Below are 27424 nucleotides of genomic sequence, written 5' to 3' on the forward strand. Positions count from 1 at the left end.
TCAAAGCATTTGGGAAAGGATCTAACTATTGTGGCAATATTTACTGTATCAGGATTAATGTCACACTGAAATGTTTTAAATACCATATTTAAAATACATACTTACTGAAGTTTCTTCCTCCATCTCTAAAATATAAGAAATTCCTTCATCTGATGGTGTTCCTGAGGGTTTACTCCATTGTAAGGATAACCAAGTAACCCCAGCTTTAATTAATATAGGACTTGCTGGCATAGAAGGGGCACAGCCTGAGGTGTAATATAAGACTTCTTCACTAAAACCACTGTTGAAGCAAATGGTTTTTAAAAAGGAATGAAAAAAAGTTATTTTTTATAGCCAAAGAACTCATTTTTGATAAGTGACATTTTGGGGGCAAATGATAATTTTGATAACTAATTATAATCCAATAATATATCTTGGATTTGGTAATATCTTTATGGTAACCAGGTCAGATACCTAAAAGTGAATTAGTATTCTTTTAAAACTGCAGTTTATGTAATTAACAAATTCTCTTTTAGCTTTGCTAGGTTAGTAACACATCTTAACTAAATCAACGAAGTGATAACTAAGGCAGAATTTTTAGTGGATAATTTGGACTGTGAATAATTTACACAAATGAATAGTCTAAAATAGCTACATTAAAATGTATCTTACCTTGGACCATAGTCATTTTTGGCTGATAGTCTAAATTTACAACCCATTGCTGGTGACAGTTTAGTAATTTTAAATTGCTTTTGTAAGCCCGTGTAACACTGACAAAATTCTCCATTTCCTTTTCCCTAAAAGAAACAGTTATTATAATTCATTGTACATTACTGTAAAGACAGAAATCCACATTAATTCCTAATTGATAGTAACATATTAGCTAGTGTACATTAAAAGTCATCTTTGTTACATGCATGTCATGAATCTCAAGAGAAGTCTAAGATAACACATCTTTTATATGATACTCACTGTTCATTAACACAGAATTCAAAAACTGAAGAGCAGGCATCTCTGTATAGCTTCTTGAACTAAGCACCCTGTTTTATAGCTGATGCTTAACCTCTGGCTTTTAGTGAAAGCAACCCTTTCTGGGTATGGATCCCACAGTCTCTATGGAGGGACTGGTAGCGGTGGAAACAAGTTGATCTTTGATATGCATAACTGGCAGCTCTCCTCAACCTATGAAAAGTTCTATGCAAACAGTTTCAAGAAAAGGTCCCTACCCATCCCCAAACCACCTAGATAGCTACTGAACTTCCTTAAAGATTCTGGCACTACTACTGCTTAGATTTAACACTGAAAGAGTATAAACAGAGAGAAAAATCCCATTACAGGCATTAAGATGGGAGAGAGAAAAGTCTGCAGTTCAGGACAACTGAAGAGTTTTAGAAATTTAAGATGCTACATAAAATCAACAAATTTTTTATTTTCTACCCATTTCTTGTTATTGTGTGGTAGAGGTAAAGGGCCGTTAGGGTGACCTCTGCTTCAAAGAAAACCTTTAGTCTGAATCTGGTTGCTTTATTGAACTCTAATGTTAGTTTTAATAGTGTTTATAGTTGATTCTATCAAGTTATCTAAATAGAAAATCATGTCATCTCTAAAAAATGATAATTTTGCTCCCCCAGCCCAGCCACCATAGCTCTACCTCGTTTTGATTCCAAATCATACTGTATTAGCTATAACTTCCTGAATAATGTCAAATAAAGGTGGGGAAAACTGGCAACTTTGACTTGTTTTTGCTTTGCTAGAAGCGCTTTTATTGTTTAGTGATAGTACTGCACTTAATACAAAACTACCAAATAAGGAATTACCTTTCTATTCCTAATTTGTTTTGAGTTTTAAATCAGATAGGTGATAAATTTTATCAAACATCTGTCATAATTTATTAAGATGATACGGTTTTTCTTCTCAATTACTATGATACAGCAGTAGACTTCCTAATTCTGAATTCTCTTAGACCTTCTGGAATAAAACTTAACTTGGGTTGCGCCTCGTTACTCTTTTAACATACTGCTGAATTCCCAAATTAGCAGTGGAATTTCTTCTACTCCCTCTGGCCCCTCCTCTTAGCTGCAGTGAAGCAGCAGGGCAAAAGAGAACATGATATATATAAATGACAGTAAAACAAAGTACTAAACAATAAAGCCCAGTATGCTTGCTGTGGTAGGTTGAATAACAGCCTCCAAAGATATCCAGATCCTAATCCCTGGAACCTGTGAATGTTACCTTATATGGTAGCAGGGACTGTACAAATGTGGTTAGGGTAAGGCTCTTGAGATGTGGAGAGACTATCCTGGATTATCTGGGTGGGTCCTAAATGGAATTACAAGTGTCCTTTTTAAGAGGGAAGCAGAGAAGGACTTGAAGACAGAAGAGGAAGAAGGCCATGTGATAATGGCAGCAGGGGGAGAAAGGGCAATCTGATGTGGCCATGAACCAAGTAATGAGGACAGCCTCCAGAGCTGGAAAAGGCAAGGAAATGGGTTCTGCTCTAGAGTCCCTGGAGTAAGCACGGCTGTGGTGACACGTTGATTTTGGCCCAGTGAAAGCCATTTTGGATTTCTGGTTTCGAGAATTATGAGAGAATAAAAGTTTTGTTTTAAGCCACCTAGTTTGTGGTAATTTGTTAAAGCAGTCACAGTAAATGAACATGCTTGCCTTTAAGGCTGATGTGAAAGAAAATATTCCATCAAGTTAATTAACCAAGTGATAGCTTTGATGGTGGTTTAGTTGAAAACAACTAGAACACTGGGAAGTCTGGTCAGTAAAGGTTTCTAAGAACACCATCAACTGACTCATCCACCATAAACAAAAAGGTATTTCTGCCTGAGGATATTCATACATTTTAGCCTAATTTAAAAAGTTTAAATGTACTTACCTCATCCCATTCTAAAATAAAACTTTGGATTTTAGAACCATTGTCACTAGGTGCCTAAAACAAACACCAAAAAACAAACAAAATGAGTACAAATTAGTACTTTTATAAAAGATATTGTGATGATCCAATCTAAGGCATCTATTGTGTGTTACAGATGTTCTCTGGGATTTAGCCCTGGAAAAATTCGCACAGAGAATACAGAAATGCATGCATATCCTATAATCCTTTTAACTTCAAGAAAACAAATCAAGAGGCTACTCAAATTTTTATGAACACTGAACAATCTCTTTTATCAAGATCTCTTAACTTTTATAATCCTGTTTTTAAAAAAATTTATTATTTTTGGCTGCGTTGGGTCTTTGTTGCTGTGTGTGGGCTTTCTCTAGTTGCGGCGATCGGGGGCTACTATTTGTTGCGGTGCACGGGCTTCTAATTGCGGTGGCTTCTCTTGTTGCAGAGCACAGGCTCTAGGCGTGCAGGCTTCAGTAGCTGCGGCTTGCGAGCTCTAGAGCACAGGCTCAGTAGTTGTGGTGCATGGGCTTAGTTGCTCCGCGGCATGTGGGATCTTCCCAGACCAGGGCTCGAACCCGTGTCCCCTGCATTGGCAGGCGGATTCTTAACCACTGAGCCACCAGGGAAGCCCTATAATCCTTTAAAAAAAAAAAAAAAACTTTGCCTTTTATCAGAAGGTTTTATCAGCTTTAAGCTCCTGGGATAGATCCTGTCATTTTCATTAAAACTCAACTTACAATCTGAAAGTGATATTGTGTAATACACTAAAAAGTGAAAGCTGGATCTCTGCTTCTAGACTCCACGTGTCAACTGCCTAAGACTGCTAATTCACCAATCTGTTAATTTTCAGTGGTGAAAATTTCAGCTTTTTTGGTCATTTTTCCCCCAGTATTTAATCACTCTAAAACTAAAGAATTTCACCTTCATTTCAGTACAATGAAGAATTGTTCTTTTCCTCTAGGACTTTTGAATGTGCTCCTGGACATCCATACAGGTTAAGTATCTGTTTATAATTATCACTGCCTAGAACCTAATTCCATTTTACAAGGTATTTGTGGTATTGTTTTAACAGTTACTGTATTCCCCCAAATGCAACTACTGTGCAACTTGAGAAAGATTGTACTTAATTTTATTCAGAAATTTACCAAGACCTAGGTATCATTTCAGAAAATCATGTCACCAATGACAGTGATGTCTGTGGTGTGTGAATTACCAATTCTATCTAGTGTCTTTCCATTTCATTGCATCTTCTTGTGTAGCTGGGCACAAATATTTATATATTAAAAAATACATTATTCTATTAAAAATAATTTTATTCCTCCTTTAAGGCATATTAATATTTTAAAAACTATGAGTCTAGTTAAGTTATTATGAATCTCATTTTAGGATAAAATTCAGGATATAAAGGTGTCATTACAGAGTATTATAGAAAGTAGTAATGAGCCTGAGAATTACACACTGCAGTGTCATTACAAATTCAGTACAAGGGCTGCTAATTATAAATCAATCTTTTCTGCTATACTTACATTATAGTAAGAAAAACTGATAAGAGTGTTATTTTAGGATATAAGGAACAAATGCCTATTTAATATACCTGAAGAGCAAGAGCAAGTTAGCTTAAACCTCTTTTTGTCTCCAAAAAAAAATGAAGTTTAATACTACAGAAGAAAAAAAAGGAAAACAAATGTCCAGTTGGAAATACCCTAGAGAATATTCTTACCTTCCATTGCAAAGTGAGTGAATTTTTGGTCCGATTGGCTATCCTTGGTGGATTAGGTATGTCAGGTTCACAGCTCAAGGTGGTAAAGGTTTCAGCTTCGGAAGGAGTTCCCTTTATAGAATTGTATTCTGCCTGGACTCTAAGGTGATAAAATAAATTGTTTTAACCTGCAGGTAGAATCACTGTATCCTACCATTCTATAGCATCACCTTTAAGTACAGGCAAGTCAGTAAGATGCCCTCTGAATGTTCTATTGAGAAAATACGCATATCAGAAATAAAGGGTGACCCTTAAAAAAAAGAAAAATAGAATAGGCCAGGGGCTTTCATATTTTTCTGACTGCCAAAAGTAAGAATACATTTTAAACTGTGACTGTGTCTCTCAGATATGCATTTACACACACACATGCATGCACGCATGCACGTACAAGTACCCTGAAACAATATCCTTAACTAGGGTAATATACTGATACTTTCTATTCCATTTGATTATATTTAACTTTAAAAAATTCTGAATATAACCCACAAAATTAATTTCATGATTCAATAATGGTTGCAATCCACAGTTTGAAAAATATTAGGTTGGATGATACTTTGGGTTTATCCATAGGATGTGTAATTGAAGACTTAATTTAATAGTTTAATAGGAATAATCCCAATTACAAGTGTTCTTTTTAAAAATAGAGGTGACTGACTAAATCGTTATCCTGAGTCCCAGCTGGGGAGACCCTAGAGTCTGTAAAATAATTTCGGTAAATTATAAAAGAAGAACTGTGCAGAACAAAACAGTAGTATCTAAGTTATCCTAATTAAATGTTATGAAATTCTCAGAGTTTTTTTTTTTTTTTTAATTTATTTATTTATGGCTGTGTTGGGTCTTCATTTCTGTGCAAGGGCTTTCTCTAGTTGTGGCAAGCAGGGGCCACTCTTCATTGCGGTGCGCGGGCCTCTCACTATCGCGGCCTCTCTTGTTGTGGAGCACAGGCTCCAGACGCGCAGGCTCAGTAATTATGGCTCACGGGCCTAGTTGCTCCGCGGCATGTGGGATCTTCCCAGACCAGGGCTCGAACCCGTGTCCCCTGCATTGGCAGGCAGACTCTCAACCACTGCGCCACCAGGGAAGCCCTCTCAGAGTTTTAATATCCCAAACTTGTACAAAATATGATGAAGTAAAAATATGTAAGTACAAATATTATTTATGATTCTGTTTCGTAAAAGTTTCAAAAGCTGGGACAATTTTCCAGTGCTGAATTAGATATTACAGCTATATTATACATATTATCTGTATATTCATTCTAATCTCTAGGTCCTACAAACAGGGTGATTTACCCTTCAATATAACATTTGAGTTAAATGTTTTTGTTTTTTTTTGGAAAGTGTTGATAATTATACCACAAGAAAAATCAAAGTCCACAAAACCCATGTTTTTAATCCAAAATTAATATTTAAATTATATTCTAGACTTTTAAGGAAATCATTAAAAACAAACAAACCCTATGCTATATCATATAAAAGCAACATACAGGAATTCCTTACTTTGCATGGTAATCTGTAGCTGGTTTGAGATCATTTAAAGTGACACTGGTTTCTTCTCCTCTGGGGAAACAAAAGGCAACATTTCGTTGTCTGATAAATAAAGCATTCCAGAGGATGTGTATTATGTACACTACAGTTTGTGGTACTTTATGAAATTATACTGCTTCTTACTTTTCCAACTGTAACCACATTCAGACTGCACTAATATGCAATTTGTGTAATTAAGATATATGCCGAACTTAAGCATGTACCTGAATACCACTTTAAAACAAAAAGGTATGCTAAGCAAATCAACTGTGTAAGCCAGACTTTTTTTTTTTCTTCTTTCCTGTGGAGTTAGGGAAGATATTTAGCTTACTGAAGAAACAGAACCATTTTCAATTATTTGAAAATCCACTGGTATATAATTAAAATGCTAAATAACACATGTACTACTGAAATCAAACCTACCAAATTTCTGCAAGGAGTCTGCCATTATTGGATTTTATTTAAAATATAACACGGAACTTTATTAAAATGTTATAGTTTAATGAGTAGATTAAAAAAAAACTGAATCATAATTTAAGGTAAAGCATTTTTTATGGCCACTATTAAATTTTCAAATATAATAGCACATATTTTCTTAAATAATCATTTGATACAACTATTATTTGGGTATGTAGCCAACAAACTAGCCTGTTTTCTCTTCCTTTTCTTTTAAATCACTGTTCTCTGTTTCATTTCCTTCAGTTAAGTTTCTCTCCTTTCCACTTTATGGACTTCTTCCTCCAACCTCCCACCTCCCTCCCACTTTCCTTCCACAGCTATCCTGTTTCTCAAATCAAAGCCAGTGAATCGTATGAGAAAGGAAACATGTCTCACTGATAGAAGTACACCTTAATGAATCAGGCAGCTGTAGTAGCAGCCTCAGAAAGAGACCTTAATTGGTGCAGGGTAAACAAGGTGACTAAGGTTGACTAATGTCCCTCTTGTGCTCTCTGGTCAGGCTGCAAATGGAGATAAATCCTTCCTCTTAGAAAGCAGCCATATCAAACTAGAACAGCCATTAACACAAAAAGAAACCTTTACGTTGATGGTCCTTTACCCTCTGTTTACCTCTTAGGTAGGTTTTGTGTCTTTTAAGAAAAGGAAATAGAATAAACACAAGGAAGTCTCAATAGAGAGAAGGAGACAGGACATTTTTATAACCTTATGTTGCTAGATGACAGTCACTCGAGCAGTTTCTCTTTCCTTTCTTCCCCATACTAGCTATTTTTTTGAAAAAAGATACCAAGAAGGCTGATGTATCCAGTGTTGTGTGTTAATAATGATCAATCAAATGGCTAACCACCTCCTTTACAATCTTCCTGGTGGTGAAATTATAACTAGTAATCGACTTTACTCTTTTTCATCAGAATAAGCAATTTCTATATGAGTAAGAAGAGAAAAATAATTTATTTTACAACCATCAATCATAAACGTCACAATTTTAGCCACTGATACTTTCTAAGGCTTCTTGGTATATAATATGCTTTTGAACCAAGAAAAGAGAACTATGATTTTTCAAAGTATGATTATTAACATACCAATACACAAATGAGTAACAATGGTACTAAATTCATTTTACAATGGGATATGAGCTTGTACATATAAGAATTAAATCCAACTCCCTAGAGGAGCAATATCACATTGCATGAGTTCACAATATAATAGTTCCCATTTCTGGTCCTGGCTTCTATATACTACAATTTATGTCTCAGGAATACATGAATAGTGAAATATCTATTAGGGAGCCTACTGAAAAATAAAAAAGCTGAATGTGGGCAATGAAAGTGATTATTCCAAGGGAGTGTAGACAGAAATGTGAACCAGCCGGCATTTGGACTATTTACATTGAAATTACTATCACTGGTCAACTTATAGATTCAAAATAAAAGCATGAAGAGGGAAAATAGCACAGAATTAGTTTTAAGCTGTTTTTGATAAACCATTAACCTATATAATGGGAGGGAGTAAAACATAACAAATACCTACGCATATACACTTTTATATTTCCCATCTTTTCCAGTACTTGAGACCAGAATTTCATAACCATAGAGCTCTGGTACAGTAGTCTCATCTGTTTCGCCATTAATGAGGCTGGAAGGAGGTGACCAGGTAAGTATTACTGTCCTTGCCTGGATGTCTGAGGCCTGCAAAAACATAATATTTGAAAGCTCTTTGAAACAACTGTAATGTGTACAACAAACAGTAAAAAAATCTAATGGGGTTTCAAGATTAAATAAAATATATCTAAATACTTACATAAAATGGCTCACATTTTTGTAGATGAGATACAATTTGTAGATGAGATACAATTTGCTGTGCAAGGGTGGATAGGTTCAACAAAGGTTTAAAGACCGTTTGGGGCCGTCTAAAACTATTAGTGTAAACATCATACACAGTCGAAAGAAGGGCAGAAAAAACCCACTTTTAACATGCTTGAAAGGGTTCATTTCCTCACTTTAGAAAGTGTCTAACAATAAGAAAAAGACCAAAAACTCAAGAGAAAAATGAGCAAAGGACGTGGACTGTCCAAAGAAATATAACTGAATAATATTTAAAATAAAAAAATATGTAAAATATTTCTAACTACATTCATAAGTAAATAAATGTAAATTAAAACAAGATACTACTTTCATCCACTGGATTAGGGAAGATTAAAATTAATTAATGGATGAAATACTGGATTAATATCTAGTGTGGTGAGGGTCTGGAGAAATGGGTGGTCTCTTAAATGAGGATAGGAGTATAGATTGGTACAATCCCTATGAAGAGCTACTTGGGAACCGTTATAAAAATTTTAAATGTGTTTACTTTTTGATTCAGGAATTCTACTTCCAGGAATTATTTTCATGATAATATTCCGTAAACTTACATAAGTACATAAATATACACCCTTAAGAATACTCGTCACAGCACTCTTAATAATGGCAAGAAACTGGAAATATTGGTATAGCTTCTTAACATATTACTATGCAGGTGTTCAAAAAATGAGGTAGACATGTACGTGCTGACATTTAAAGAGATCCTCAATATACTGGCGCTATGTAATAGAGGAAAAACGGAAGCTGCAAAGCAATATATATGCCATGATTTCAGCTGTGTTAAAGAAATTAAAAAACGCATACAAATATCTGAAAATGTACTATAAAAATGTACTAATCCTTACCTTTGGGGATTTTGTGAGTACGTGTGGTGGGATGGAGAGATATGAGAGAAAAACAGGAGGTCTTAATAGCATTTTTACATTTTGGATTACTTTTACAAAAAAAAGTCTAATAAAGAGGAAAAAAAAGTCTAGGGATTCGATTTAAACTAAAGATTAGTAAGAAAGGTATCAGATTATATCAATACCCAGACATTAATGTAAAAGCTTGCTTTAAAATTATCTACATTTAATGACTATCTTAATCAAAGACAATAAAACAAACAGAAACAAAACAAAACCACTAACCACTAGGATGAAGCCCCTATCTTGAATTAGGCAGAATAAACAATCTATACACACGCATAACTTTCTCTCCTTTTCAAAGCTCTCAAAGCTTGAATAAGTTTAGAAGACTGTTACTGTATTTATTTTGCTTCTGTTGAGTCACAGGAAATGTAATATTTACTGTCATGCTGTCTTTAAAAAGTCTTAGTACAGTACTGTGTTTCATTTACAGTGGACTTAAAAGTGATTCCTTGTTTTAACCAGTGTCCATCTCGCTATTAATCTGTAACTGTGTAAGGTTTTCTTTCTTTTTTTAAACAAACATACTGTTAACATACATGTATCTACACCCTTTAGAGTTTCTTGATTTTATGGGATGATCATAACTGTGTTAAACTGTGAGAATAGGGAAGTGAACAGTATTCTGAAGGTAGGTCAGTTAATAGCATTAACTGGCATCTACATTATAAAGCTTATTAGGCTTTGTGGGTACTGATTACATCATCAAAAGCATAGGCAGTAGAGAAAAGACTAAGCAGGGAGACAGAAGACTTGTCACTAATTTGCTTGGTGATACTAAGCTCTCAACCTTTTAGGTTCCAGGTGTCATCTATAAAAATGAGTGAAATGATCTGTTTACCTTAATTAATCAAATACAGTATATTTAAGACAGCTTTTTTGGGGAATAAATCTAGATTTACAGAAAAGTTGGGAAGATAGTACACATACAGAGTTCTGTATACTTTCTACCCAGCTTCCTCTAATGTTAACATTTTATATAATGATGTATTTCTGTCAAAACTAAGAAATTAACATTGGTAGAGTACTATCAATTAAAATTTTACCTAAACTAAATAGACTTTTCCAGGATACTATGTTGAATTTACCAAGTATAGATTAAAAAAAAAAAATTAGACACACTACTGATTTCAACTTTTCTAGACAATCCATTTTTACAGAAAAACTCTTGGTCCCAACTCATTCTTTAAAAAAGATATTTTATTACTTGCATATAAATGTTAAGGCACAAAAGATGTGATTATACTAGGGTTGCTATGGAAAACTTCATGAGAAGTGAATTTTGAATAGAATTTTAAAGGATTTGGGATGGGATATAATTTTGGTAGAAAAGAAATGGGTAGGCTGCTGGAACATGTGTGAGTGTGTATTTTTAAAAGTTACCTAGTAATTTCATGCTCATATGAGAGCCACAGATGAAGGGAGAAAGAGAGATAGATAGATAGTGGACCATTAAAAGGACGATAGGAGAAAGAGGAAATGATCAACAATGTCAAACACTGGAGGGAGATCAAGGAGAATGAATGTAGTCTGAAAAATGCCTAAAAATGCTGTTTTCTGGTGCTGGTTTCAGAAGGATGTAACCAGTTGTAAAGAAGAAAGAGAAGTGGACTGCCATTAGGTACTGTGAAATTCCTGTGTAAAGATGAGGTTATGTGTGTGTGTGTGTGTGTCCAGGAAAACGTAGATCCTAGAAATTTATAGTGAAAAAATGGATAAAGCTTGGAATTCAGTTTGGCATGGGGAGAATTAAAGGTAAAGAAGAAATCTAAGGTAATACTGATACTGTGAGCCAGAGAAATCTGGATGAGTAAGTGTTCATTGACGGAAATACTGAAAGGAATTAGAAAACTAAAGGGATCTAATCCAATTCCTTCTTTATTTTAGAGGAACAATGGAGAAGAGAAAATAGTTTCTCTTAGGAAACTATTTTCTAATAGGAAAAATGATGAAGAATTTGGTTTTCTAAATGAAGTTCTAGTTGTTGGCAAAATATACAAACTTGGGTATTCTTTAGGATGCTTCAGGAAATGTGGTTCTAGAGGAAGAGGTGAATAATGAGGGTTAAAAATACAGATACAGAAATCATCTGAAATATGTCTTCTATTTGTATGCTACTTTAGAAGTAAAATTTCCTTTTATATTCACCTCACTTGATCCTTATAATTATGCTCTAAAGCAGGCAAAACAGACATAACTATCTTCATTTCATAGATGAAACACATTCAGAAAGGTTAAGTGACTTGTCTGAGGTCACTCAACTAGTGACTAGGGCCTGAATAATTCAGTTCTTTTTTTGCTACAAAATGCTTCCATTTTTTATTTAAAAAAATTAAAAAAATTTGTTTTATCTTTTGGCCGTGCCACACGGCATGCAGGATTTTAGTTCCCCGACCAGGGATCGAACCCACACTCCCTGCAGTGCAAGTGTGGAGTCTTAACCACTGGACTGCCAGGGAAGTCCCCACAATCCTTCCATTCTGAATCCACTTCTAGACAGTAGCTGAAAATAGACATGACCGTGTAAAAGTGAGTACTGACAAAGACTAAATGGTAGTAGGCAAACATGAAAATAGAAGTGGTTGAATTATGTACAGTATATTTTAATTTTTGAGGAAACCTGTGGTCTTTGTTGGGTAGTGATCAAAACCATTCTTGAAGAAAAGCTGTCTGTTGGGTTAAACAACGTCTAGCTAGGAAGCTACTGAAATGGTAATACCTGATTCTTGTCTGCATGTGAGGATTAGGAAGTGAGAGAAATATTCTGAAGATAACTCAAAGGTTGAGCCTAAGGAACCTTGTAGTAAGATACTGGTTCTAGTAACCACACAGAAAGGGGTAATAATTCTGAGAGTAAAAAGGTAATGATATGTCTAATTTTAAGCATTATTAAAGATGTCAGTAGATTTTTTTAAAACAGTATTTTATTTATTTTTTAAACTAATTTATTTATTTTATTTATTTTTGGGTGCGTTGGGTCTTCGTTGCTGTGTGTGGGCTTTTGCTAGTTACGGCGAGCGGGGGCTACTCTTCATTGTGGTGGGTGGGCTCCTCATTGCAGTGGCTTCTCTTGTTGCAGAGTACGGGCTCTAGGCGCACAGGCTTCAGTAGTTGTGGCACGCAGGCTCAGTAGTTGTGGCTCACGGGCTCTAGAGTGCAGGCTCAGTAGTTGTGGCGCACGGGCTTAGTTGCTCCGTGGCATGTGGGATCTTCCCGAACCAGGGCTCGAACCTGTGTCCCCTGCATTGGCAGGCAGATTCTTAACCACTGTGCCACCAGGGAAGTCCCTAACTTTAACGTTTTTTTCTTCATAAGGCTGTAATCATGGTGTCCAAACAGCTTGATCTCCAGCATTTTTCCTTACTAAAGTTTCTTTGCATGTTTTTGCACTCTTCAAAAGCATATTTTAAAATGCCTATTATCATTCTGTCCTGTGAAAATATCCCAACTTATCTATGCATTCCTTTATTTTATTTTTGTTGATTAATGCTGCAACAAACATTTTCATTTGTGTAGCTTCTTATTGAGAAATGAGACCTCACAGTTTCAGAAAAGTTTACTTTGTATTTCTTTTAATTACTAGTAAAGAACCCTTTGGGGTCTTAATAGGTTTAAAAAAATTGTTTGGGACTTTCCTGGTGGCACAGTGGTTAAGAATCCACCTGCCAACGCAAGGGACACGGGTTTGAGCCCTGGTCTGGGGAGATCCCACATGCCGCTGAGCAACTAAGCCCGTGTGCCACAACTACTGAGCCTGCACTCTAGAGCTCGTGAGCCATGACTACTGAGCCCACGAGCCACAACTACTGAAGCCCGCGCACCTAGAGCCCGTGCTCTGCAACAAGAGAAGCCACTGCAAAGAGAAGCCCGTGCACCACAACGAAGAGTAGCCCCCACTCACTGCACCTAGAGAAAGCCTGTGAGCAGCAACGAAGACCCAACGCTGCCAAAAATAAATAAATAAAATAAATTTATTAAAAAAAAAATTCAGTTTGTACAAGCAATTTAATTTTTTTTCTTATCTGATGGAAATATTTTTTCTATTAGAATGATAGCCTTTATTTAGGCTATTCTAAAAATATGCAGAAAATTTTATGTAGCCAGTTTTGCTGTCATACCTTTTTCTGATTTTCTGATTTCTTCTATTACATCTACACAAAAAAAGGACTGGGGAATATTAACTTTCTTCTATGGTTTGATTTTAACTCTCTTTGTATATGGAGTTAATTGGATATATTTAATTTGGAAATAATATAAATGGGTTTTTAAAAAAAATGATAATCAGTTGTACCTACACTCCTTATTAGACCTTTGCTTGGTCCAGTCATTTCCAATGTCACTGAGCATATATTAAAACCTTGTTTAAAAATTCTTGGTTGAGTATTCTACTTTACTGATTAAACTAAACTATCTCAACTTATGTCAGATCTGTACTGATCCACTACTGACCTCACATTCCTTACATATAGTTAAGTTTTAAACAAGGCCTGAATATACCAAAATCCTATATGAATATACTAAATATAAATGTCAAGAAAATATATAAGATACTTACCACTGGTTTGACAATGTTGGAAAGAAGTGCTTCAAAAGCTTTAGTTTCTTCATCTTTTTCTTAAAAAAATTAAAAAAATTATTTTGAATATTAAAAAAAAATGAACCTAAATGCAATCATCTCGGTCCCTTCCCAATATGTCTTCTAAAACATATACCAAGTGGTTGGTATTTGAGAGTTTTATTTTCTAGTTTTTACCTCTTAGTTCATAATCTCATACCTCTTAATGACAAGTTAACTAAGTATTTATTTCATGACATGCCTTAACTGTGGTTCCCAAAATAGGAATATAATTGACTTGACCATAACTTATAGCCACCACTGATGTACCTGAAACTTTAGATTAACTCTTCTGAAACATCAGTGCTGAAAAGAATGATCAGAAGGTCTCAAAAATATGGGAGAACATTTTGATAAACGTTAATATACAAGCCAAGAGGCTGTTAAAGCATTAAATTTGTTGATGGGGAATGGAAATTTTAAAGAAAAGGAAGTAATGCTCAGAGTTCATATGGTGAAAGTCATAGGTTAAAGGAAGGATCCAAGGGAAACATGGGGATTTTGAAAGAAAAGAACTTTTGAAGAAAGAAATGGACAATACTCTATCCTAACTACAGAGTATATAAATAGATTGGTGAATGACAGAACTAGTTGCTGTCAGGGACCTGTGTATAAAGAAGCTGGGAGGATTAAAGAGGTTTGATAAAAATCACCATAGCCTTATCTAGGTCCAGAAAGAAGAAGGAAAGGAATCTGGATGAACTTTGAATTTTCCTATCAAAGAGAAATTTCTCTTGGTTAGTAAAGTTTAGATATGGGTGAAATTATTAATTGAGCTTTCCCAAAATGTAAAAAGAAATACCCTAGTAACAATTTAGGTTCTAAAACTTTCCCCTCACATTTAAGAAGTGTTAGGCTATTCATCGACAGTTTATGTGAAGCATGACGAAATGACTGAAACGTTAGAATATACTTTTAGTAGGTTAAATGATGATAAAAAGTACAATTAGAATATATTTTATTTTAAATAGTTACCTTCTATTTCTGTATCAATTTGTGCACCACCTTTCCCCCTTCCTGACTTGTTCTTTGCTGATCCTGTGTTTACACCACTAGCATTCTGCCCTTTCATAAGCCCATTATGTTCATTTATGGGAGAAGGGCATTTCTGGGGTGATGATGGCGGACTGTTCATTTTATCCTTCTGTGTTCCTTGGCGATCCTTTAATTTTTTCTGCAAACGTTCATATGTCTTACTAGATCTTTCATCTCTAAAGTTGGACCTTCCATGTGTAGAGTGGGCATCTAAGAAGAAATAAAAAATAAGACATTTAAAAAGGTCACTGTCTCCAAACCCATTTATGGCATGAGAAAAGAACAGGAAATAAATATATCTATATTATATAAAACTTATGTATTATAAAATATTTCAAAGAATGATCTTGCATAACAAAGCTATTTCTGTGTCTCCACCAACTGAAAGAACCAAGCTTTGTGACTTGATTATAACTGTAATCTTATAGACACTTCTTTCCTTCCTCTTTTCTCAACTATTAATCTCCACAGAAACAGCTTGGTGGTAATGCTATGACTATTACAGGTGGGGAATAAGAGCTGAACTGAGCTGTGTAGAGTTTTTCTTTTACTCTTTTGTAGCCATTACTTTTAGCATCTCTTTCAACTTCAAACATATCAACTAGTAAACAGAAAATCTCCACCTACCTAAATTCCCTTATGACTCAAAAAAAGCAAATCATCACTAAAAAAATAAGGTTTTAAGAGTCAGCAAAAAGAAGTGAGTGGGACTGTTAACTAATAACAGAATCTAGGTACAGAGTATTACATCTTCAGATATTGTAAACTCAGGGCTGAGACTTAGAATGTATTCATTCTAATAAGTCATAGAGCAATATAATATAAATCAATACCCTCATAAATATTGTTAAATCAGTTGTCCTCAGAGTTCATTTTCATTGTAAATTTAAAATCTGTAGTGAGGAAAATATTTTTCAAAGGAAAAGTCTCAAAAATCTCAGTAAAAAAAGTTTTAATTTATCAGTGATTTAAGAAAATTAGTATAATACTCTTGAATACTGTAAGGATATGCACAATAATATTAAAATAAAAACCCAGGAATTTGGATATATACAAGTAAAAGAGTAAGTTTAGAGCCTTACTTCATATTATACACAAAAATTAACTCAAAATGAATCAAAGACCTAAATGTAGGAGCTAAAACTATAAAACTTATAGAAGGAAACAAGCACATATCTGCATGACTTTGGATTTGATAATAGTTTCTTAGATATGACACCAAAAATACAAGCAATCAAAGAAAAAATAAGGTGGACTTCATTAAAATTAAAAACTTTTCTGCATCAAAGGATACCATCAAAAAAGTAAAGAGACAACATGGGAGAAAATATCTGCAAATCATATATCTGATAAGAGACTTGTATCCAAAATACATAAAAACATTTACAACTCAACAATAAAAAGACAAATAACCCAATTAAAAAGAGGTGAAGGATTTAAATAGACATCTTTCCAAAGATGATATAAAAATTGCCAATAAGCAAATGAAAAGATGCTCAGCATCAGTAGTTACTAGGGACAAGCAAATCAAAACCATACTGAGATAATACTTCACACTCACTGGGATGGCTAGAATCTAAAGACAAATTTTGGCAAGGATAGGAAGAAATTAGAACTCTCATACGTTGCTGGTAGGAATGTAAAATAGTACAGTCACTATGGAAAACGATTTTGCAGTTCTTCAAAAAGTTAAACATACAATTACCATATAAGCCAGTAATTCTACTCTTAGGTATATACCCAGGAGAAATGAAACCATATGTCTACACAAAAACTTGTACACAAATGTCACAGCATCATTATTCATAATTGACAAAAAGTGGAAACAACCCAAATGTCTATCAACTAATGAATGGAAAAACAAAATTATATCCACATAATGGAATATTTTTCAGCCATAAAAAGGAGAGGAGTATTTATCATGGTACAAGCTTGAAATGTACCTTGAAAATAATATGCTAAGTGAAAAATGCTAGATACAAAAGGCTATATATTGTATGAACATTTACATGAAACCTCTAGAGCAGACAAATCCAGAGACAGAAAGTAGATTATGAGGTGGGGGAAAAGAGGGAATTGGGACTGACTCTTAATAGACATGGAGTTTCTTTTTGGGATGATAGAAATGTTCTGAAATTAGATAGCAGTAGTGAATGTAGTATCTAGTGAATATACTAAAAATCACTGAAATGTACACTTTAAAATGGTGAATTTTGTTACGTGAATTAATCTCAATAAAAAAAGAAAAAAAACACAGGGACTGTAATTAATTAGTGCATACTTTAAAAATGTAGTTATCCAAATGTTTTTATATTTCATTTACTACGCAAATAGAATGATAAATGAACCATGAGGGGAAAATAAAAAATATGTTGTAGTAACAGGAAATTTATTATCAAACAGATCTGAGAGGGTTAAAATCCTCAACAATGAACTAGTTGTGACCTTGCAGAAATTACTTAACATTTCTGAGCTTCAGTTTCTTTATTTGTATTTTGGAGGACTTTATTGAGGCTTAAGTGAGATAATACATGTATGAGCATAGTGTCTAGCAAAGTTCAGGCTCAATAACCATAGTTGTTGACAGTGAAATGTTGGATTAGGTCCCACTTTGGGAATCCAAACAAAATATGCATGGAAAAGGGGTAATGGAGGCAGCTACTAATTATAAAACTACTGTAAGTTACTAGGATCTAGTGGTAAATTCCTTGGCTTATAACCTCAAATACAATATGACTCCTATCTTCCATCACTGGGTAGCTGGTTTTCAGATTAGTGCTCTTCGTAGATCTGTATGCTTCACTTTCCTTCTCATCGCTGTGAATCATATTCATACATTCTAATGCATATCTCCTCTGAATAACAATGGGTTTTAACAATGTAAAACAGTAGTAAATTGTAATATTTAGCTTTTTCTTATAATTTTCTCAGACACATTTTTAAAATATTGATTGACTGATTGATTGATTGATTGGTGCATTGGGTCTTCGTTGCTGCGCGGACTTTCTCTACTTGCGGCGAGAGGGGGCTACTCTTCGTTGTGGTGCACAAGCTTCTTATGGCTGTGGCTTCTCTTGTTGTGGAGCACGGGCTCTAGGTGTGCAGGCTTCAGCAGTTGTAGCATGTGGGCTCAGTATTTGTGGCTCGTGGGCTCTAGAGCACAGGCTCAGTAGTTGTAGCACACAGGCTTAGTTGGTCCATGGCATGTGGGATCTTCCCGGACCAGGGCTCGAACCCGTGTCTCCTGCATTGGCAGGCGGATTCTTAACCACTTCGCCACCAGGGAAGTCCCTCTCAAAGACATTTTAAAAAACGAAGTCATAATTAGGAGTAAAAAAATGGAAGAGACCGATTTATAGTACATACTCTTGCTACTCAAAATTATGTTCACTGGACCACTGCATGAGCCTCACCTGGAAATTTATTAGAAATGCAGAAAACCAAACCACACCCAGACCTATGGAATTAATATACATTACTTGGGCAACAGAAATAAGTTTGAAAAAAATGTAATATATGACATAATATATATAATACATCTACTACTTACAGGCTGTGCTACACAATTAAAATTTTGTATTTAGAGTTATTTCTTCTACAGATTTACTAAGCGTAAATGACAGGTACTGATTAAGTGCAAGGAAAACAGTGATGAATAAAACAGATTCAGTTCTTAGGTGGTTTACAGTTAAATAAGGGAGAAAGACATCCAGAAAAACAACAAAAAAAATCAAATTGTGTTAAGTTCTGTGAAAGAAACAAAAGGTTTCAGTGCTAGAGACTGACAAGGAAAGGTTAGGGAAGATCTCTCTGAAAGCTGAAATCTAAAGAAAAAAAAAAAAAAAAAAGAAGCCTTGCATGGAAAAGGGGGAAGAGCACTTCCGGTAGAGAGAACACCATTTGTAGAAGCATTGAGGCAAGAAAGAGCTTGGTTCTGAAAAACTGAAGGTGGGGCACATGCATGGGAACACGTGGGACAAGGCAGGATCTTGTCCAGGGCAGTGGTTTGCAACCAGCGCCAATCCTGGCCCCCAGGAGTCATCTGGTAATGTCTGGAGATATTTTTAGTTGTCACAGTCGAGTCAGGGTGAGGGCTGGAGTTGTGTGCTACTGGCATCTAGTGGGTGGAGGGCAGGGATTCTTCTAAATATCCTATAATGCACAGTTCTGTCCTCCACAATAAAGACTTATCCTTCCTCAAAGATCTAGAGAGCTGAGGTTGAGAAATCCTGGTCCAGGGGAAGGGTTTAGGATTTTATTCTAAATGCAATGGAAAGTCACTGAAATCCGTTAAACAGAAGAATGGTCTGATTTATATTTTAAAATGATTACTCTGGCTGAGCCTGGATGGTTGGGGGCAAGAATGACAGCAGAAAACCAACTGGAAGGCTGTTGTTGCGGCTGTCCTGACAAGAGCTGATGGTGGACTAGAACTGAGGAGCAGTGGAGGAAAAGTAGGTTCATTTGGGAAACTTCTGAAAGTAGATACCAGCTGAAGTGGGGGTTGAAAGAGGAGAAATCAAATGTGGCCACGTCTGGTTTTCCCTTGAGCAAACTGAGCGGACAGTGGTACCATCTATCGGGATGAAGATGGCAGAGAAAAGCAGGTTCCATCATTGAGATTTATGTTTTAAAATGCTATAACTGAGATGTATGAGACACTTAAGTGGAGTTATCAAGAAGGCGTTTACGGGAGTTCCCTGGTGGCCTAGTGGTTAGGATTCCAGGCTTTCGCTGCTGTGGCCCAGGGTTCAATCCCTCGTTGGGGAACTGAGATCTTGTAAGCCGCACGGCATGGTCAAAAAAAAAAAAGGCAGTTAGAAATAAAAGTCTGGGACTCAGAGGAGAGGTTTTGACTGAAGATACAAATTTAAGAACTGTCAGTATATAGATGGTATTTAAAGCCATAGGAAAGAATAAGATTATTATTTTGTGTGTGTGTAGTTGTCTATTCTTCCCAACAATTTAAACTCCCTGAGGGCAGATATTATGTCTTACTGTTCTTTTCAGTATCTTACAGAACCTAGCAGCTTTGGTTAGTGGCATCAGAGGCTTCAGGATTTAACAGTAGCATGATTATTCCTGGCTAAAAAATTTCCTCAGAGCCTAGAGAGCAGCAGGACAAAGAAGACCTCTTGTTCGAATGTGTCCCCACTAAATATTGCTGCATGATAGAAGTTACTTCCCCTCTTTGATTTTCTGTTTACTCATCTGCCTTGAAAGGTGATCATGAGGATGAAACATTTAACATAGTGTTTTTTTGTTTTGTTTTTAAATTAATTTTTATTGGAGTAGAGCTGATTTACAATGTTGTGTTAGTTTCAGGTGTACAGCAAAGTGAATCAGTTATACATACACATACATCCACTCTTTTTTTTTTTTTGTCTATTTGTTTTATTTGGTAATATATTTGGATCTATAATAATTCATTTTTTTTAAACATCTTTATTGAAGTATAATTGCTTTACAATGGTGTGTTAGTTTCTGCTCTATAACAAAGTGAATCAGTTATACATATACATATGTTCCCATATCTCTTCCCTCCTGCATCTCCCTCCCTCCCACCCTCCCCATCCCACCCCTCTAGGTGGTCACAAAGCACCGAGCTGAGCTCCCTGTGCTATGTGGCTGCTTCCCACTAGCTATCTATTTTACATTTGGTAGTGTATATATGTCCATGACACTCTCTCACCCTGTCACATCTCACCCCTCCCCCTCCCCATATCCTCAAGTCCATTCTCTAGTAGGTCTGTGTCTTTATTCCCGTCTTGCCACTAGGTTCTTCATGGCCTTTTTTTTTCCCCTTAGATTCCATATATATGTGTTAGCATACTGTATTTGTTTTTCTCTTTCTGACTTACTTCACTCTGTATGACAGACTCTAACTCCATCCACCTCATTACAAATACCTCCATTTCATTTCTTTTTATGGCTGAGTAATATTCCATTGTATATATGTGCCACATCTTCTTTATCCATTCATCCGATGATGGACACTTAGGTTGCTTCCATGTCCTGGCTATTGTAAACAGAGCTGCAATGAACATTTTGGTACATGACTCTTTTTGAACTATGGTTTTCTCAGGGTATATGCCCAGTAGTGGGATTGCTGGGTTGGATGGTAGTTCTATTTGTAGTTTTTTAAGGAACCTCCGTACTGTTCTCCATAGTGGCTGTATCAATTTACATTCCCACCAACAGTGCAAGAGAGTTCCCTTTCCTCCACACCCTCTTCAGCATTTATTGTTTCTAGATTTTTTGATGATGGCCATTCTGACCGGTGTGAGATGATATCTCATTGTAGTTCTGATTTGCATTTCTCTAATGATTAATGATGTTGAGCATTCTTTCATGTGTCTGTTGGCAATCTGTATATCTTCTTTGGAGAAATGTCTGTTTAGGTCTTCTGCCCATTTTTGGATTGGGTTGTTTGTTTTTCTGTTATTGAGCTGCATGAGCTGCTTGTAAATCTTGGAGATTAATCCTTTGTCATTTGCTTCATTTGCAAATATTTTCTCCCCTTCTGATGGTTGTCTTTTGGTCTTGTTTATGGTTTCCTTTGCTGTGCAAAAGCTTTTAAGTTTCATTAGGTCCCATTTGTTTATTTGTGTTTTTATTTCCATTTCTCTAGGAGCTGGGTCAAAAAGAATCTTGCTGTGATTTATGTCATAGAGTGTTCTGCCTATGTTTTCCTCTAAGAGTTTGATAGTGTCTGGCCTTACACTTAGGTCTTTAATCCATTTTGAGTTTATTTTTGCATCCACTCTTTTTTAGATTCTTTTCCCATATAGGTCATTATAGAGTATTGAATAGAGTTCCCTTAACATAGTGTTTGAATAACAGAAAATGACTGTGATATTGTTACCATTTTTTGTTTCTTTTATATAGTAATAGCACCTATTATATCCAAGCAAAAAATAGCCAACTCCATAAAACAGGAATATTTTTAGCTACTTACCTACATCTCCATATACTTGTGAAGACTGATACTGTGTCATATACTGTGTTGCCATGTCTCCAGCTCCAGTTACTGGTGAGTACATGTGGCGTGGTGGAGGGGGCATCATGGTTGGTACAGGAATGAAACCAGGCAGAGGAGGATGTGGGGAACGATGGATGACTGTGTGACCACCAGGATGAAACTCTGGTGCCTGAGGAACCACAACAACTCTTCGAACTCCATTGTCTTCAATAACCTACAAAATGAACAACAGATTAAAAGTTTCTTCCATAGGATGTTAAGCAATCTTTTTCAAATATGTTAGAGTAAGACACCATTAGGAGTTAATTAAGAAATTTTACAGAACCAACATTTTTATTAAGTACATTACATACATATGAATTAGCACTGAACAACATGAAGTAGTTTTTGTTATACAATGCAATATAAATCTTAAAACACTGAAAAGACAAGCTAAATAATAATATAAACAATGAGTTATGACATCTGGTATTTATCTTACGTGATACATGCATTTAGTGATACAGTAAAAATGAAGGGAGTCTCAAGGGAACTTTTGGTTTGAACATAATATGGGAAAAAGCTGGATCCAGACTCCTAAGATCAACCATATATTGAATTTAGGTATAAAACTCTTAGGACCATGACCAGAACAATTTTAATAATTGACGATCATTTCAAGGGAGGCAAACACCTAATATATTAACTCCCAGTTAAGAAAAATATCTGTGGCTCTGAGTCATAGAAATTACACGTTTTTAAATAGGGGTCACACCGTGGCAAAGGATTTTTTAAAACGCCAGATTTATTCCTTTTGAACCTCACTGGAACAACAAGGACATACAGCAAGGCCTAAAAAGATACAAGATTTAACCTCAAAATTAGAAGTCCTTCTACTAAAACAGGGTCCTTAATCTTTTAGACTTAAATGATTACTACTGAAGTACAACAAACGGCTAATAACAGAAAACGATTAAAATGTAAAGTGCTAACTTAAAGGCAAATCCTGGTATTTTCAGGAAGGACACATTTTACTATGCTTAAACGAATTGCAAATTTTGTTTATAAACATATGTGCTTGGGAGGAATATTAGAAAACACACTTATTTGGGTAAAGGTAAGCCTAGATTACAAATAAATTACTGCTTTAGAAAGAATATAGTTGCTACTAAATAGCCTATTAAACTAAGCTTACCTGTTGGGAGTGTGAGATGACTTGCCTGTAACATGGGACCAGAAGAGCAAATGAATCACTGTTTTTATACACTAGCTCTAGAACTACAGTGCCTGGCTTCTAGCACAATGGATGCCTCATATCCCACCTCTCTCCCTATTTAACTCAGTTCTGGATTCAAGCCTCAGACAAATGTATATGACTGACTGGTGGAAACTAAATCATATCTGGAAGCCTAGCTGAAGATAATCTGGAAACTGTTTAGTTTTTTCAGCCTCTAACCTATAGGAACAGACATTAGAAGAAGTTTGAAATGGATTCTGAGTGAGCCAAATTACAGTGTCTGTCATTAACATACTACTTTCATCTTTCTCAACTGTCTGACTCACAAATCTTAAATGACCCCGCCATTTCTGATAGGATTGTACTGTACATACTCCTCAACCTACCATCCCATCTGGTTCCAACCTATCATTATTGCTGTATCTTCTTCCACACCAAATCCTGAACCCTTAATTCCAGCCAGGCTGGTATACTAAAAAAAACTATCTTCATACCTAACCTACATATTTCTTTATCTTGTACTTTGGTTTATGCCATCTACCCTCTTCACTTTGCTTCCCCTTAATCCATAACAATGCAAATCCCATCTCTCCTTCCAAATCTAGCAATACCCTCCTCCATTCATTAAAAAAAACAAGATTTGTTTTTGAACAAAAAGACATTGGTAATTTAGGAGAGAAAATACAAAGTGATGTGTTTATGCGGGCACACACACTAACAGGAGCAGACAAACATGACATCAAAAGTAAATTACCGAGCATACTGCATGGTGATAAATACTACGATAAAAAAACAAACAGATAAGGGGGATTAGAAGGATTGTGGGACCGGACCAGGTTGTAGTATAAAAGGGTGATCAGGATACGCCTTACTGGCAAAATGAAATTTGAGCACAGACTTGAAGGAACTGAAGGAATTAGCCACACAAAAATCTGAAAGAGTGTTCTGGGTAGAGGGAACAGTTAGAACAGAGCCTCTAAGGTAGAAGTGGCTAGAAGGAAGCCAGTGTGACTGGATAAGCATAAAGGAGGAGGAAGGACAGAAACAGATGAGATCAAAGAGATACAAAATGGTAGGGGAGGGACTTCCCTGGCGGCCCAGTGGTTAAGACTCTCCGCTTCCAATGCAGGGGGCGTGGGTTCCATCCCTGCTGGGGGAACTAAGATCCCACATGCCGCGCGTGGCCAAAAAAAAAAAGGTAGGGGAGGTGGCCGAGTCAGGTAGGGCTGTATAGGCTTATTAAGGACTTGTATTTACTCAGTGAAACAGGGAAGCGTCGCAGAGTTTTGGGCAGAAGAGGGATACAAACAAGCGATTCTCATCCAGGGGTGACTCTGTGGCACCACGTGGAGTCACTTTTGGTTGTCACACCTGGAGCTGGCGGCACTACTTCGCATCCAGCGAGCTGAGGTCAGGGATGCCGCCTCGATGCCCTGCAACACACAGGGCAGCCCCACAGCAAAAAAACACCACGCCTGAATGTCTGCAGTGCTGAGGGTGAGAAGCTCCTGACGTACTCTTACAGGATTACTCTGGCTGCTGAACTGAGAATAGATTGTAGGGCAAGGGCAAAAAAGGGGAAATCATTCAGGAAGCTACTGCAGAAATCTAGGCAAGAGATGGTGGAGGCTTGGACCACGGTGGTAGCAGTGGAGGTGGTAAGAAGTGGTCCACAGTCTGCGTATCTTTAAAGGCAGAACAACAAGGTTAGCTGATAATTCCAGCGGAGAAGTGTGAAAAAGAAGTTTTGGAACGATGGTATTTCAACAACAGTGAAAGGGAAGGCTGCAGTTAGAACAAGTCATTTGTGGGGTGGGGGCCAGGGAAGATTTGGAGTTTTAGGTTTTGCGCATGTAAGTTTGGTAAGTCTGTAAGACACCTAAGTGTAAATGCTGAGTGGGCAGTTGGTTAATAGTAGTCTGCAGCTGCAGAAAGATTGGGAAAGGACAACCAGGTAAGGCAGGAAGAAAACTTAAGAATGTGGAGTCTGGAAGTTTGGTTAAGTGTGTCAGGGAGGAAGGATCAATTCTGTCAAATGCTGCTGACAGGTTTAATAAGATAAAGACTAAGGACTGACCATTGGATATAGCAATATGGAAGTCATAGTGACCTCGATGAGAGCAGTTTTAGTGTAATCATAGGGGCAAAGCCTGATTGGAGTGGATTTAAGAGAGAAAGTGGGGAGGAGAATTAGAGAGGTAACAGCACAATTCTGGAAAGTTTTCCTGCAGAGGGGAATATGGGAATTAGGGTGGTGACTGACAGTAGTAGAGTCAAGCAGCTTAAAAAATTTGTTGTTTTTAGTGAGAGCAATTACAACATACTGATGTACTAATCAGCACAATCCATCAGAGAGTAAGAAATTGATGATGTAGGAGAGAGAATGCTAGAGTAATGTCCTTGAGCAGGCAAAAGGAGATGAGATTCAGGGCTCCAGCTGGGGCAGAGGATCTAGACAGGAGCAGAAAAGTTTGTCTTTGTTCTAGATGAAAAAGAAGTATGGACTGATGAGATGAGAACGTAGAGCATATAACTCCAGATACTTGTAGAGATGTGGGGTTAGGAGTCTGTAGATAGTTTCTTTTGATTGTTCTCTGTGACCCTTTCCTAGACACCACGATCTCAGTGATCTCTCCTTCCTAACAATTCCATTGCATTTATTCTCTATCACTTGTTTGGTATCCATAACACTGTAGTATTTGTTAATTTTCCAAATCCATATGTCTTACTCTATAATTTAACTGTAAGTTTCTCAAGGGACATGTATTAACTATTTAATCCTCAACACAATGCTACAAATAGGTAGTATTATTATCTCCATTTTTTAGATGGGGAAACTGAGGCACAGAGATGTCAAATAACTTGCAAGGTCACACAGGTAGTAAGTGGAGGAGCTAGTAACTGAACTCAGGTAATCTGGTTTCAATTCTATGTTCTTATTCATTTTGTGGGCATAGAATCCACAAACACCTGTCTTCTGCCTTTAAAAATTTCACAAACACAAGTGAGATCTCATCGGTTAAAAAAGAAATGGCTAAATTACTTTTGAAATTAAAACCACTTTTCTTCTGAAAAAGAACATTTCAAATATAAAGATAAGCTGAGGGAAGGGAGATTGGGGAGTTATTGTTTAACAGGTTGTGAAAATGAATAAAAGAAACCTCATTTAAAAAAAGAGTTGGGAAGCCCTGAAGGCTTCTCACTTACTACTGCTTGCTGCCCCTTGCAGCAGACACTAGCAAGAAGCATACCTTGCATTCCCCAACCAGAAGAAGCTTACTTTACATACCCCAGCTGGAGGAAGGAAGATTTTTCTCCTCGCCCAGCAACAGCCCAGCCAATGAGAAGCCACCACAACTAGCCTAATGAGAAGCAGCCATAACCCTGAACTCTCTTTCCTCCAATGGATTTTGCTCAAAAAACCACCCCTTCCCAACTCCCCTCTTTTCTTTATAAAAGAATAGTCCTCTTCTTTGTTTTGGGGACTTGCTTGTGGTTTGCCATAGTTTGCATGCCCTGAACTGCAATTCCTCTGCTATTCCTGAATAACCGCATTTTGCTGCTATAATAACTATGTGTTTTATTTTTAAGGTTGATAAGGTACAGAGTTCAGCTTTGCAAGGTGAAGAGTTCTTGTGATGTATGGTAGTGCAACAATGTGAATGTACTTAATACCACTGAACTGTACATTGAAAATAGTTATGACGGTAAATTTTTAGTGTGTATTTTACCACAATTAAAAAAAAAAAAAAAAACAACCTAATATGCAGAGATTAAAAAAAAAAAAAGAGCCAGACCAGGACCAAGAGTGTGTGGAGAACTCCACCACTTCCAGTAACCACCTGAGCAGCCAGTAACTTCAGAGTAAGGCCAGAGACCTCAAAACTATCTGCTACGTCTCCAGCTGCCAAGAAATAGCCAGGACATTGAATTTTATACCAACAGGGTACACTGACGGTGATGATTAAAATAAAATCAAGTCGTGAAAAGGAAAAAAAAAGGTAAAATATCCAAATTAGTCTATGTTAAAAAAAAATTAAAGGCAATGAAATAAAATTAAATGGAACTATCAGCATAGTCTGACCACGTAACCACGTATGCCACGCAATTTCGAATTAGACAAAGCCCTGTTTTCTTTTCTTTATTTGAACACAGACGTAACTGAGAGGGACTGCAGAGAAAGGAGGTTGTGT

At 36.3% G+C, this 27424-nt stretch overlaps 1 protein-coding gene across 8 annotated transcripts in view; it reads right to left on the minus strand.

Annotated features, from left to right (window-relative positions):
* Positions 1 to 27424, minus strand: part of FNDC3A (fibronectin type III domain containing 3A) — a 193156-nt gene that overhangs the window by 34359 nt on the left and 131373 nt on the right. For 7 of the 8 annotated variants that reach the window (XR_014236917.1, XM_082365287.1, XM_082365286.1 and 4 more), the window contains 9 exons: positions 21992 to 22229; positions 14974 to 15243; positions 13939 to 13997; positions 8144 to 8301; positions 6131 to 6190; positions 4596 to 4734; positions 2864 to 2917; positions 652 to 776; positions 106 to 280 (listed from right to left, as the gene is read on the minus strand). Coding sequence is in view for 7 of the 8 variants with exons in the window: in XM_082365287.1 (XP_082221413.1) it covers positions 106 to 280; positions 652 to 776; positions 2864 to 2917; positions 4596 to 4734; positions 6131 to 6190; positions 8144 to 8301; positions 13939 to 13997; positions 14974 to 15243; positions 21992 to 22229 (1278 nt within the window). In the remaining variant the exon portion in view is untranslated. Of the gene's footprint in view, positions 1 to 105; positions 281 to 651; positions 777 to 2863; positions 2918 to 4595; positions 4735 to 6130; positions 6191 to 8143; positions 8302 to 13938; positions 13998 to 14973; positions 15244 to 21991; positions 22230 to 23189; positions 24343 to 27424 lie in introns of those variants that run through there. The other variant, XM_082365291.1, reaches the window with a different exon arrangement.

The sequence above is a fragment of the Balaenoptera borealis genome (assembly GCF_965194805.1).
Source record: "Balaenoptera borealis genome assembly, chromosome: 18".
In the NCBI taxonomy this organism is placed as follows: domain Eukaryota; kingdom Metazoa; phylum Chordata; class Mammalia; order Artiodactyla; family Balaenopteridae; genus Balaenoptera; species Balaenoptera borealis.